At 39.5% G+C, this 14,418-nt stretch overlaps 1 protein-coding gene across 3 annotated transcripts in view; it reads right to left on the bottom strand.

The window, feature by feature from the left end:
* The window catches only part of SPPL2A (signal peptide peptidase like 2A), a 42,201-nt gene that overhangs the window by 12,389 nt on the left and 15,394 nt on the right, over window positions 1-14,418 (bottom strand). For all 3 annotated transcript variants that reach the window (XM_075207940.1, XM_075207939.1, XM_075207941.1), the window contains exons 5-10: window positions 4,873-5,006; window positions 3,902-4,053; window positions 2,835-2,931; window positions 2,642-2,743; window positions 2,291-2,372; window positions 1,777-1,851 (exon numbers count right to left, since the gene is read on the bottom strand). In XM_075207940.1, coding sequence (XP_075064041.1) covers window positions 1,777-1,851; window positions 2,291-2,372; window positions 2,642-2,743; window positions 2,835-2,931; window positions 3,902-4,053; window positions 4,873-5,006 — 642 coding nt within the window. The remainder of the gene's footprint in view (window positions 1-1,776; window positions 1,852-2,290; window positions 2,373-2,641; window positions 2,744-2,834; window positions 2,932-3,901; window positions 4,054-4,872; window positions 5,007-14,418) is intronic.

Below are 14,418 nucleotides of genomic sequence, written 5' to 3' on the forward strand. Positions count from 1 at the left end.
AAAATAAAATGGTGATACCTAGTGGTCCTGGCATTTTGGGGGTAAGTATGGAAGTATAACACCAGTGAAATATACAGTTACACCAAAACACAGCCAAGTGGAACTGGAAAAGTATAAAATAATGATATAATATATTGTAGCACATCTTTATAGCTACTAGAGTAGTTTTTAAATAATTAACAGGCACTGGAGAACATTTGCTAATTACCATTATATTTTGATTGGCAAACAGTGTAATTACATGAACCTTATCTAGACACATTTGATAGAAAATAGATTCTCTGGATGGACTCGAGCCCAAGGAAAAAAAATGTGTAGAAAATGTAATTTTCAGATATAAATCAATGACTTAATCTTATCTGATGACAATGGTGAACACAGACACCACTGACGGGTTAAGCTCTAACCACCGGTAGCAGGGTGATTAAACAACTAAACACAGTCCTTCTGCCTTTCACTTAACCCCTCCTTCTTTTACAGGAGGGTTCATTTACAAATAGCAACATCTGAATAACGGAGACACTAAAATAACTTGCCCCTCAGAGGACATACCCGGCAGGGCTGGGTTTGTGTCTCCATTTGGCATTGGAGAAAACTATTTAATAGGAAGTGTAAAAGATCTCTTTTCATTATTCAGCCTAGGACAACAAAGACATCACTGATGTGGGCAGCACAGATATATAAAGAAGGCAGTAAAGCAATAGACTCAAGAGAGACCCATACCTTAAAAACTTTCCTCCCAACATACATACACAGTGGAAAGATGTTCATCCTTTAAAGTATTACATTAACCCAATGGTAAGTTATGCAACTGCAGGAAACAGGACAATCAAGAAGACCCTGCGGCCAAATAAAAAAATGTGTGTGTGTGTGTATATATATATATATATATGTATATATATATATATATATATATATATATATATATATATATATATATATATGAGACTGTAATCTGAGTGTTAACAGTTTACTAGGAACCAGTACTTCATGAAAATAAATCAAGCCTTGTGATTGGATGCATAAGGTGCAGCACCCTTGGATGCAGCCACCCTAAGCAGGTGATTGGCCCACTTTAAAAAAACATGAAAACAACCTGTGCAGAGGGAGGGATTGAACTACATGGTGTAAACTGTGCACATTTCCAGTCTCCTCTTAGTGGAGTTTAACAAGTGATGTCTGTATTCCCCCTAGGCTGAAGGAGAAATTAAATATGGAATTCAACTTTGAAATTCATTTTAATTTTTTTTAGTTTACTTCAAAATAGTGATAAAACCATCACAAGAAATGTGCCTAAATAGATTTCTTGGGAAATAAATCTACTTTTAAGGTGTGGGTAGAGCCACTTTCACTTTGGCATCCTCTTTTTACCAGCAATATTATTACAGGACTACATTTGCCACCACTTTACATTGTGGATAAACGTTAAAGACAATGTTCCGGATTAATTTTGTTGCTAACATTTTATAGATTCTGTTTGCTATTTGTTTTTAATATTACAAATAATACCACCATGTTTAAATCTATTTCTACATGTTTCCGATTAAATCTGAACCAAACTGAGGACAGAAATCTACTTATGGATTGCACAGAAACTGAAAAAAAGACTCAAATGCACTGAAAACGTACATCACAGGGAACAGAAACAAACTTTCACCCAGAGAAACTAAGGGGAACTAAAAATTGAAGGATGTGGAAATTCCACATAAGCATGGGACACAAATCTATGTTATTTGTCATTAGTGTTTCTACTTGAAGAGTGCAGCGTTTCCATACCTTTGTGAAGAACGGAGTTATAAAGACAAAAAACACATCGTATAGAAGCAGGAGCCCCAGAAGAATGACACAAGCCTGTAAGAACAACATAACATATCACGCCTTGTAAATAAGGATCCATTTAAAAATCATTGTCAATATTATTGTGTAATGTATTCCAAGACATAGGTCATTATCTTACAATTTTATAAAATTAAAGTAAAATGATTTTCCTATTTAGAACAAAAACAGATCAAAACTTGGAATTCACTGTAAGAGTAAAGACAAAGAGAATGACAAATATAATTGAAGTAAGAAACAAGTTACCGCATGTTGAGCAAGGATTGAAGCAGATTAAGATCTAACACACAAGGTGAAGGTAATGCTAAATGTTTTAATGTCCCAATTAGATGAGTTTTACATTCACCCTCCCCTTGACTAGCAGGACAGAAGGGTTCAAGGTTCCTAATGGAAAATAATCTACATCTGGAGTCACCCAAAAGGTTTAGGTTTGTAAACAAGAACATTATCTCACCTTGAAATTTGGCATTCTCAAAGTTTTAATAAAGTTGAGGCAAAATGCAATTCCCAGAATATCTTGCAGAATCCAAATCCACCTAAATACGAAATAACACTATTAGCCAGAAAACAAACAAACCTGCTTGGTGTTTTATGTTAACTATAACACATTCAACAGTTATACAAAGCCTCACGTATGATCTCACAATGCACATGGTGTGCCCATTTCTAACACCAGAACGATGCTTATACATATGCATGGGACCTTGGCAGGTAAATAGTCAGTTGAAACAGGCTATTTATAGCACCGTTCAAAAGGAGTCACGAGTTTAAAGTGTTGTTCTGTTCCCGTCATCACATACAGTACCTATCTTCATTCCGGAATACCACCCAAGTCACCGATACAGCTATACAAAAAGCAGCCAGGAAGAGAAGCCTCACTTCAATACTTTTATTGCAACACAAAACTCTGTTTAAAGTAAACGAGAAACACAAGTCAAGATACCGGTAGAACCTGAGCTGAACAATACAGTTATATTTTTACTGTGCAGAAGTCATACCTGCATCTTCCAATTGGGATGTGTTGGCTCAACGCAGATAGGCAGTTGAACATACTCATTGCAGATGCCAAGCAAAACACACCGATGATAACATACACTAGAGAGAAAGAGAAACAGCTGTAAACAATTATAGGTGCAAATCGACTTTGTGTGAATTACTCAGAGTGTTAGCATTATTCGGGACTGTGTGTGTGTAACATTAGTGCCTGTAAATATTGACCCATGATTGCAGCAATGTGACATTACATCTTGTACAATAAAGAGAACAGGACACAGGGTTTGTATAGCCTATGATGACCAGGACATGATAGACAGATAGATTTGATTGATATCTCATGCATCATAAATGTATTTTGAAAGCTGCAATAATGTTACAGCCTAAACTATCACGTTGACAAATCACTCTCACGAATACCTCCCATATTGAAGACAAGGAACAACGCTTTCCCATCATTATAGCCTTAACTATATATTTATGCCTAGCAATTTCCCCAAAATGGTGTGCACATATCTTTAAATGTTAGCCATGTCAAGCACACATAAGAGCTTGCATTTTATGGCAATGCAAGCAGTTATTAGTATACAATTAAACTGCATATGACTAAGCGCACACTAAGAGCCAGCACAACTATGTGCCATTGCATGCAATTAGTCAAAGCTTGTTTTGTGTAAAATCCAATTATGTTTCTATCATGCAACTTAAGTCGATTTCCATTATGCGATCACATTAAAGTGCAGAACACTGCAACTGTGTCAATCACACTACATTGTGACTAATGACAAAAATATTATTCAACAATGAGGTGTATTTTATATGGCTAAACACATTACTCATGCAATAAAAAATATTGAAAAACAAAGTGACATGTAATAAAGACATTCCCTATGTCCTCTTTCTTTGATTAATTTAAGTACCTAAACTAAAGTTGTATAAGTTAGAATTAATGGAGAGGGTGGACCCAAAGTGAAAGTGAGATGAACCCCAAGAAGAAGACTATATTCACATTTCAACAACCAAAATACAAGAAAACAAGTTTGTTTCTAAACTAACAATACACAATCCTTACCCAACCACTTATAGAAGAAGTAGAGAAGGAGCAGCATGACACAACATATGATGACAAACAGGATAACGGTCAATGGAGTGAAGGTCACATTTTCATCTTTCTTTTTCCCTCCTTCATGTTCATCTAAACTTGAAGAGGGTCTCAAATCCTCCCTGTAATATCAAGATAACACAAGTTAATTTTTACATGTATGTATCTCTTGATCTACATTCCTCTGCAAAGCACTTATACATTAGGCAATAATATTCTGCAACTAGTCTGAATGCAATAAGTGTTTCCCCACACACTGCTGGCGTAATTTTCTGCTAAATCCTGTCTGTACGGTGTCTCCTGCTCATCTCCTTCCAGGGGAATAAGTTTGGTAATACATGTTCATATTATGCCCTACCTGTACCAGCTATTTGTCTTTGTGATTAGTCTTCCGCTTCTCCATGTACAAAATGTATTCTCCAACCCCTTTCCACATTGATTTCTAGAACCTTTCACAACATCTGGAGGCAATAGATGCTTTATAAGCTCTTAGATACAGTCTTGTATCTTATCTATTTTTCCTTTTTACAGATGGGGCAGATTCAAATAGCCTTGAGATGCCACCGGAAATAGCCTCAATGTCTGTCTGCGCACCTTGCCATCTAATGCGATACAGAAAGCTCTGCTCATTTTCCCCTCGCATCTCTATGATACACAAGGGAGCTTCTAGTAAAAACTCAGACCCGCTGACTCTTCCGGAGACAAATCGCGTCACCTTGCGGCTAATTGTATTTGCCCCATAGAGTATGTTTACTTTAGTCATCTATAAGGCACTTTTTATTTGCGTAGCCACGACAAACCCATAATAAAAGGCAAATGTGATCAATGATTGAAAAACAAATCTGAAAATGTTGTTTAAACAAAAATAGAAACAAAATATGCTCTTCTCAAACTAATATAAATAAATAACTTCAAAATAAGATACATTTTCTCATACTTACAGCTCTGACAATCCGCTCCAGTAACCACCAAGTGCTACAGTGAACACAGAAATAAGAAAAATGACCAGCATGCTGTAATCAAACAGTGGCAGTGATGGAGAGTACAGAGCCACCTCTATATTTCTTCCAAGGGCCTAAGAAAAAAATAAAATAAAAGGGGTGACTCTTCATATATCTTATTAAACAGGAGTTTGAATCTTTGTTAAATGCACTAAACTATACCATGACAAAAGTCCAAGGGCTAGATTTACTAAGCTGCGGGTTTGAAAAAGTGGGGATGTTGCCTATAGCAACCAATCAGATTCTATCTGTAATTTTGTAGAAAGTACTAAATAAATGAAAGCTAGAATCTGATTGGTTGCTATAGGCAACATCCCCACTTTTCCAAACCCGCAGCTTAGTAAATCTAGCCCCAAGTCTTTTTAACAAGTTAAAAAGAGAACTTCCATCCCATCACAATCCATCTAATAGTATCTTTAAAGCTGTGAATAAAGAAATGATTGAATGTACTTTATTTTACATTTCTTTGTGACAGAGTGATGCATTACTGCTTCTACTACCACTCAGAGGGATTGTCACTGCATTTGAATCACTATGATTGGAAGGACTCTCACTCATGCCGAATAACTGACTGTGGTGTCATGCACAAGCATGGTGAGTCAGAGGAAGGGTTCTATACACCGCTATTGCTTACATTTTTTATATGCATCAATAATTTTTTTCCCTCTGTCCTCGTTTAACTAAAGTTTCTTTCTGAATTAACAATAGTATTTAAAATCCATAAAGGACATTTACAGACAACAAAAAGTGTGGGCTTGCAACTCTTTAAGTGCACAAGTGTGGCCATAATCCACTTTGTGCATTTTAAAGTGCACATCCACTTTTTGCTATTTGGAAATATCCCAGTAAAATCAACCCGCCTTTAACTTTGTGGGTTTGCATAGAAATCTGTAAAGGACCATTGTGGATACAGTATAAAAAGTCACATCAAAATTCAACTTACTCCCACGTTAGGATCACCCCCCCCCCATCCCCCACATTGCTTTCAACTTTTACATTTTTTTTTTAATTTGCATTTCATTTCCATTTTGTGCTAAAATACTGATAGATTTTAATCAGTCCTTGACAAAGCTTAGCGAAATGCGCGTCGGTGGTTATAGAATGCTCACCCCAATCCTGAAAGCTTGAAAACAGACTACTTTTAAATCAGTCCAGCCTCTTGCTAGCTCCTATATAGATATTATACTATTGCAATACAAAGATTATAATCATTGTAATTATCAAATTACAAAGTCGCTGTTATTATCATAGAAAGAATTTTTTATTTAGACTAGTCTAGCTCAGTAGATCTAGGCAGAAGTATTATCGAGGATCAATTATAGACATAGAAGATCCCTGTGGGTATATAGCGTGAATACTTGCTTAACCATTTATTAGTGTTCAATACCATATTCAATTATTATATAAAGATTATCTCCAAGGGGAAATATTTATTTTTGATTCAACTGGATAATATTATCATCCTATTCAGGCTCTTGATAGCCACTATACTATTATACTATATGGTTATGATGAAAAACACGCTGAATATTAATTCATTTTGACTTATACATCCTTATACAGTGCTCATTTTTGTGCATTAAACCAATTATGGTCATTTAATCAGGATAATTACCTACCAGCCTGTACACTGTATGGATATTAGCGAGTTCTAATCACAGGAATTACTTACCAATGTTCTCCTCGTGTAATATTAGGTAAGTAGAACGGGTGAGCTTCCTAGTTTTAATTTTCACTTTTATATTTCGCTAATTTTATAATATTTATTTTGAATAAAAGTTATGTTTTATTGTATTTTCGTCCATTGTGAAGATATTGAATATGGAAAATACTGTGCAGCTTCCAGTCTTTCCTCTATAGATTTTAATAAAGGTAAGCAATGGGGAACAAAAAAAAAAAAAAAAAAAGAGGACAAGTAAGGGATAGAACAAGAGAGGAAGGGTTATTCAAAAGTGAGGACACACTTCAAATATGTACAATAAGAAGAACAGGCCAAGAGAAAAAAAAGAACATATAACTTAGCACTAAACAATGACCTAGTCGCACAGTCAGGGTATGAATAACGTTAAAAATTTAGAGCTGAGGAGGTTCTATCAAATTAAATAGTGGGGGGATCAGGAACGGAGTCAGCTCCTTCTGTAATATATTCGAGACAGCTAAACCAAAACAAGAGGGGCAGAAGCAGAGGAGGAACAAGGCAAATCTATAGTCTCCATATCAAAACTGAATTGGACTGGGGGGTATGGTCTGTACACCATCTTTGTCAGACGTGCAGGACTTTAGGTACCGAGACCCCTAAAACTATAATTTTAGTGGCCAGTACACATCTGTAATCTGCCCTCACTGCTCCACCAGCTACTCCAGCTTCTGAGGAGCTGTTACTTGGAGAGGTCCGACCTGCCGCTGGTCTCCCTTGCATTAGCTCCTGTCTGCTGCCGCCGAATGAGTTCAGAGTCCCTTTGCACCTCCCCCCAGACTTACCTCAACGGGACCTCTAGGCATCCCCTCGGGTCCAGACTTCCCTCTCGCCGGCTGTGGATTCATCTTGCCACTGCTTCGGTCCAGCGTGAAGATCGCGGGCGACCACTTCCAGTTGGAGCTCGGGAAACCGGAAGTTCGGGCCTCAGTCTAACCACATCGCTCCCTCAACTGTGGCAACATGATAGACTGCCGACTCGGCTACACTCTACCTCCGGTATGGGTAGTCTGATTTTGATGGGTGACTCTTAGTGTTGACCCCCTGAGTTGAAAAAAACCTACCCCCCTACCACTACAGCACCCCCTGATTCCAGTGTCCTCTCTCTTTCAATTTGTAAATTAATTGCAGAGTATGATCTATATGATGCCTGGTGGGTGTTCGCACCAGGGTAAAGATTTCAGATATACAATACTTACTCTAGAATAGACATGATACTTACAGACAAATGGTCCCTCCAACACTCAAAGTCTGTATCTATACTCCTAATCACGTGGTCTGATCATGCTCATCTCTTGTGGTCCTGGTCCCCCTCTTCCCTCATGTGTCTTCCTAAACCGTGGAGATTGTGTGTTTCCCTCCTCACCTTGAAGGTAAGATGGTTTCAGGAGTCCCAATTCAGCTACTGATACATCTATTTTTATGCACTGGTGTGCCCTTAAGGCGGTGTTGAGGGGATCGGCAATACAAACAGGTGCCAGACTTAAAATAGCGGACCTTGCATGCAACAAAACTTAGAATCTAAAATTATAGTGTTAGAAGCGGGCAATAAAAGGGCCCCTTCTACCACAACTAAAAATTAACTGATTCAACTTAGACAGCAGCTCCAACAGCTCCTTTTAGCTCGTACCCAGGCAGCACTCTCCAGTGTTCATTACAAATTTTAAACCACAGGCAGGTTGCATGCTAGCGAGCAAACTTCGAGGCCAACAAGCTAGAAATCGCAAAAGATGCGACAGATTGAAATTATAGGCCAATGCCCTCCTGAATACAGATCAGACCATTTATACTAAAATGATTGCTCGCAGGATCAGTCTGCTTCTCCCCTCTCTCATTCACCCTGATCAAGTGGACTTTGTCCTGGGACGCCAGGCATCGGACAACGCGAGGAGAGTCCTAAACATCCCTAAATATGCCTTAACATATGGTGCTGAGCTGCCAATACTTTCTCTGGACGCGGAGAAAGCTTGCACTGGGACAAACCTCAATCAAGTTTGGATTCTGGGGTACCAGAATGCGTGCGATTATGACACTGTACCATGGTCCCTTGACTAAAGATTTTAGCAATGGATTTTCCTCTACAACATTTCCTATTTCAAAAGGAACATGCCAGGGATGTCTGCTTTACACTCATTAATAATTTGGTGTGTTTGGAGAGGTCAACCCTCCAGGTTCTCCTGTACCCGCATGACTCTACCTAAGAAAGTAGGAGGCCTAGCATTATCTGATCTCTCAAAGTACCAGGAAGCATGCATTATTTAACAAATTAGAGATTGGTCCCTCCCCGCCTTGCAATACCCTTGGGTAATCATGCAGAGAACCCTATACACTGGATCTTTCCTACCCAATTTGATTTGGCGAACAAATCCACTCATCTATCCAACCCACTGACCTCTGCTATTGATACACTCAGGGTTTGGCACAAAACCATAGGTGCATCTCCAGACTTTACCACTCCGACCAACAATATTGCTCTCCTTACCATCTCTGCCCTACTCCCAGATTTTGACATTTCCAGTTGGGTTCAGTATGGACTCCCCTCCCTTGCACTCTTGTTTTATCCCGTGGGCCTCTGCTCCTTTGTGCAGTTGCAGGACATCTATGGCGTTTCACACAAAAATTTCTATAAAATGCCTGTGACTGCGGCATTGGATCGGAGACTGACAACATCAGAACTATACGAGTGTCCCAACCCCGGCTCTACTTTTCACCAAAGTAACTAAAGGGAATAATAAAGATGGCATCACATTTTGGTACCAGTTTCTCCTTGGGTTGCCAGAAGTCTCTAAACATGTCTTCCAAACTAGGTGGGAGGCGGACCTCAACATCTCTCTCCCAGGCTCAATGGGAAATTATTTACAGTAATTTATCTACAGTATCAAATTGTACTAATAATGTAGAAAAGCTGCTGAAGCTTCTATATCGTATCTATCTTACCCAAGCTCACTGTCAAAATATTTGGCCTGAGCATTCCAAATTTTGTTGTCAAGGATGTGGTGATGTGGGAGACTTACTACATATACACTGGTCATGCCCTGTTATCCAACCTCTCTGGCAAGACCTTTTCGAACTAGCCCGGAAGGTGACCTCCATATCATTACCCCCAAGTCCTCTTGTGGCACTTCTACACCTCTACCCTCACCAGTTGCCTAAGCATCATAAGTAAGTATGGGACCACATCTTAATAGCCACAAGAGCAGCTATAGCGCAACTTTGGAAACAGCCGTTGCCTCCTATGCGCCACAAGGCGATTGCGAAAATCCATTTTAGCTTTCGCATAGAGACACTAGATGCCTCATACTCTATGTCACTGTCTTCCCCCATTGTTAAGTGGATGTCATGGCATGTATTTGTGACAGATGCAGAGTGTTCAAGTTATATCCACCCCATTAATTCACCTAGCTCTACTGACCCAGCATTAGCATACCCTCCATCGAATCTCAGCCAGGATTTCCCTGCCGCAATAACCTCTAATCCTGTGACTAGCTAGATTTGAAAGACATGTACTTTATTTAATGCTATGTGGTTAGTTATATAATGTTATGTCTGCGTCCCACTCTATACCCCATTGTTCCCTTTTTTTATTTCTGTATCCTCCCCCATGAAACACTAAAAACCTAATAAAACTATTGATGTAAAAAAAACAAAAAACCTGAATTAAATTTTAGAGAGAATTTTGGCCAAAGTGGGAGGAGAGTAATTCTTTAAATTTTGAGCTACTGCAGTTCTAGTCGCTATTAGAATATGTCCTAAGACATATCTATCCAGTTTCAGGACAGACACAGGGTAAATATGTAGAAGAGCCAATGTGGAGTATGGAGCGATGGTGTCTCCAAGCACAGTAGGTATTAAACTAAAAACTTCCCTCCATAGCGGGTTGAATGAGTGGGCAGTTCCAAAAAATATGCATAATGTCAACCACCTGGGTACACATCTCCAACAAAATTTCAATGTGGAAGACCAGATAGTATGCAGTTTAACTGGGGTGAAATATAAATTAAGGAATTCAACCTGCATTTCTGTATGGTTAATGCATTTGGACATACAATATGAGGCAAGATAGACACTCTCCCATTGTTGTGAGGAGATGATCATATGTAGGTCCGTTTCTTAATGCAACTGTGAAGGAGCCTTAGGGGAACAGTCCAACAGTCCATAGAATGTAAATACGGACATCAAAATGTTACTCCTCCCCTGCCAGTACCCCATGACAACCTATCCAATAATTGGGTGTATGGGGCTAAGCGTAGAAAATGTGGGATCTTAGGGGTATCCGCCACTCGATGGATACATTTGTAAACTTCTTTAGTCGCTACACCAAATCACCATGTCAAAAGATTGAAGGATAGAGGGAGGTCTTGGAAAAATAGATAATTTAATCAGGACAGCCCCAAGTTATACCAGTTGGTCAGGTTCAGATCAGAAATCAGATTTGTCAAAGCTCGGAGTATAGATTTTTGGTAGGCATCACTAGATCTTTGTTAAGCACAGCTAGTCTATCCTAGACTTGTAAAACAAATCCGAGATAGAAAGGAGCCTGCAGTTAGACAAACATCATGCCTTTAGGTGACGAGAGAAGATCCGCCAAAGGGTACCCAGGATATGAAACTTTTTATAGATCAACTCATGGTTTGGAAGAGGGGGGGCAGTCCTTAAGATGCACCAAAATACAGGATTCCTGGTACTGTAACAAATTAGGGAGCATTAAGCTGCCTCTATGTTTAGGTAGGATGATACGCTTGTAAGCCAAAAGAGGACACTTTTCTTCCAAATGTAGGCAATCATAATGTTGTAAAACCGATCCATATACCTCTTGGGAAGAACGTATGATAGTATGTGGAAAATATACATTAAACTTAGGCTATAACATCATCTTGAAAGCCGCTAATCGGCCCAGCCAGGAGACCTTGTAGGTAATCCAATTCTGGGCGAGGCGAGGGTTGTAAGAAGAACGGTATAAGATTTGTCTCAAAAATATCAGTAAGGGTAGAGGGTATGCGGATACCAAGATAAGGGAAGGAATCCTGCACCCACATATAGGGAAATGTCTTTTGCAATCTGGACAGGGAGGGTTGGGAGACAATGATGAAAAGTGCCTCCGATTTGGTAGCATTCAATGTGTAAAAAAGAATCTGCACTATAGCGATTCAGAATGTCAAGTAGGGCTAACAATGAGGTGTCCGGGCTGGTCACAAACAAAAATATGTCATCTGCGAATAGGCACAGTTTGCGTGGAGCATAATTAAAAGGTGATACCAGGAAAGCAAGGTGACGATCTAATTGTTTGGGCAAAGGGTTCAATAGCTAAAACAAACATGAGAGGGGAGAGCAGACAGACCTGTCTCGTACCATTAGAAAGAGGGGGTGAGAGAGAAAGCCAAAGACCTTATCCAAGGGTCCCTGGTAAAGTGCTAAAATATCCCCCTGTAGGCCAAATTTAACTAGGACTTTCTGCATAGATTGCAAATGACTCCTATCTGCGTCTAAAGAAAGCAGAAGGAGTAAATCCTGGGTTTCACCAATGAGATCAACAATCTCCACCATACAGTGCGTGTTATCAGACGCCTGATGTCCTGGTATAAATCCTACCTGGTCTGGATGAATCAATTTTGGAAGGTGTGGATTGAAACGATTTGCAATCAAAAAATTTTATTTCAGTATTGAGTAATGTGATATGTCTGTAATTCATACAATCAGATTTGTCTTTGCCAGACATAGAAATCGTAATTAGTTGAGCTTCCAGCATTTCTTGCGGAAAGCCACCTCCACTCGTAATTTCATTATATAACTTAGTTAAGATAGGAGATAATTCAGCTTTAAAAAGTACTCCAGTGAAGGGAGATGCAGATGATTAAGAAAAGCGGCAATGGAGACTGCAATTGGTTGGGGTATATCTTCATCGTAACGGGCATAATAGTTTGCAAAAAGGTTGGCGATATGTGCAGGATTATAGGACTTAATGCTTTGGGGATCAAGAAGTACATTTATCCTATTCCTGACTTGTCGACCCCCAATTTTTCGGGCTAGTTGTCTGCTGGCTCTGTTGCCTGTAGAGTAGAACTTTTGATGCAGTCAAATTAAAGCGGCATTTAAGCGAAATAGAAAAGGATCATTTAGGTGTGTTCTAACAAAATGTAACTTCCTTTGAAGGGATTTGGAGGGCCTCTGGTGTTGGGTTTCCAAACGTGCTAACTGGGATTCAAGCTCTAATGGCGTTTGTAGGTCAATTGGGTTGGAACTAACTTTGATAGCTTAACATCCATAGATGGCCTTTAAGGCACACTAATAAGTAAAGATGGAGGTGTCTTCTGGGTGATTTGTTTGGGTATAGAGCGTTACAAGGTTCCAAAAGAGCCATTTTAGACTCCAGTGAGGAAGAAGGTAAGCCACCATTCTGTATGGTCTGGGGGGGGCGGTGGGGACATTTGTCTGGTGAAGGTTCCACAACCTTACTAAAAGAGCATGATCGGACCACGTGATGGGCAGGGCATTCCCAATGCCTGTTGCAGAGTCCATTTTGTCTAACAATATGAGGTTAATTCTTGAATATTATTATTATCATCATTTATTTGTTAGGCGCCACAAGGTATCCGCAGCGCCGCACACAGTACTAACAGTAGACTATACAGGGTGAAACCATACAGAACAATGAAGTACCAATACTTCAGAAACTCCGGCCAGTCATATGCAGTAAAGACGGAGCGGAAGAACAGGTATGGAGACAGGAGGGGAGGGGGCCCTGCTCATACGAGCTTACATCCTAAGGGAGGGTAAACAGACCAGGCACAAGAGGAGCCAGTTGAGGCAAGAGGAGAGAAGGGAGGACAAACTAAAGGGAGGAGATGGGGGTTAAGCAGATGGTTGGTAGGCTTTGAGGAAGAGGTGAGTTTTGAGTGCACGTTTGAAGGAGCACAGAGTAGGAGAGAGACGGATGGAACGAGGGAGGTCGTTCCAGAGAAGGGGATAAGAATTATGAACCACTGAATATGTACTCTCTTGCACCAGGGGAGTAAACGCGCCATATGCCAAATAGATCATGTTTCACTAGCAATTTATGAAATGTAATAGAGGACCCTAGATTGCAAACATATCCGCCTGAAAAGGGAATATGTGACTTATCTAGTTTGGGGTCAAATTCAAATTATAATCACCCAAGATAATGAGGTGAATTTATCTAGAATTAGGTGTAGCAGTGTAACATATAGGAAATCTAGTATCATGGAAAGGAGGGGGGGGGGGGGTGAGGAGAGGAAAAGTGTCTTTCCTGCAAGGCAATAATATCCGCTCTACGTTTAAGAAAGAAAAGTGGTGAGAGCCAACTGATGTTTGTTTGGGGAATTAAGGCCCTTGACATTCAGAGAAAAATTTAACCATTGACGTGTCAAAGGGGAGAGGTTTTTTATTCAAAAAATATCTTTAATTTTTTTAAAGGTACAAAAAACATACAATACATTACATTCAAGTGTACACAGTGAAACATAATCATTCATACTTTTAGCACAATAAAAGACATAAGGTACAAGATATGACATCCTACACTATACATCAAGTACTGCAATAACCATGCAAACTTAAACAACATAACAGATTCAAATAAGCAATGGATGTGAGGGGATGGCAGGTGAAAGGGAAAAGGCGGAAATCACAAGCCTGAAGCTGTATTGAGAGACAGACACAAATATGGGGAAGGGTGCACACATTAAGGCAAGACAATCAACAAAACTTCAAAACAGCGATGTGAGAATGGGTTGGAGGGGGTAAGGGAGGGGGGAAAGACAAGCCAAAAACTT

Source organism: Mixophyes fleayi, chromosome 4 (assembly GCF_038048845.1).
Source record: "Mixophyes fleayi isolate aMixFle1 chromosome 4, aMixFle1.hap1, whole genome shotgun sequence".
Classification (NCBI taxonomy): Eukaryota; Metazoa; Chordata; class Amphibia; order Anura; family Limnodynastidae; genus Mixophyes; species Mixophyes fleayi.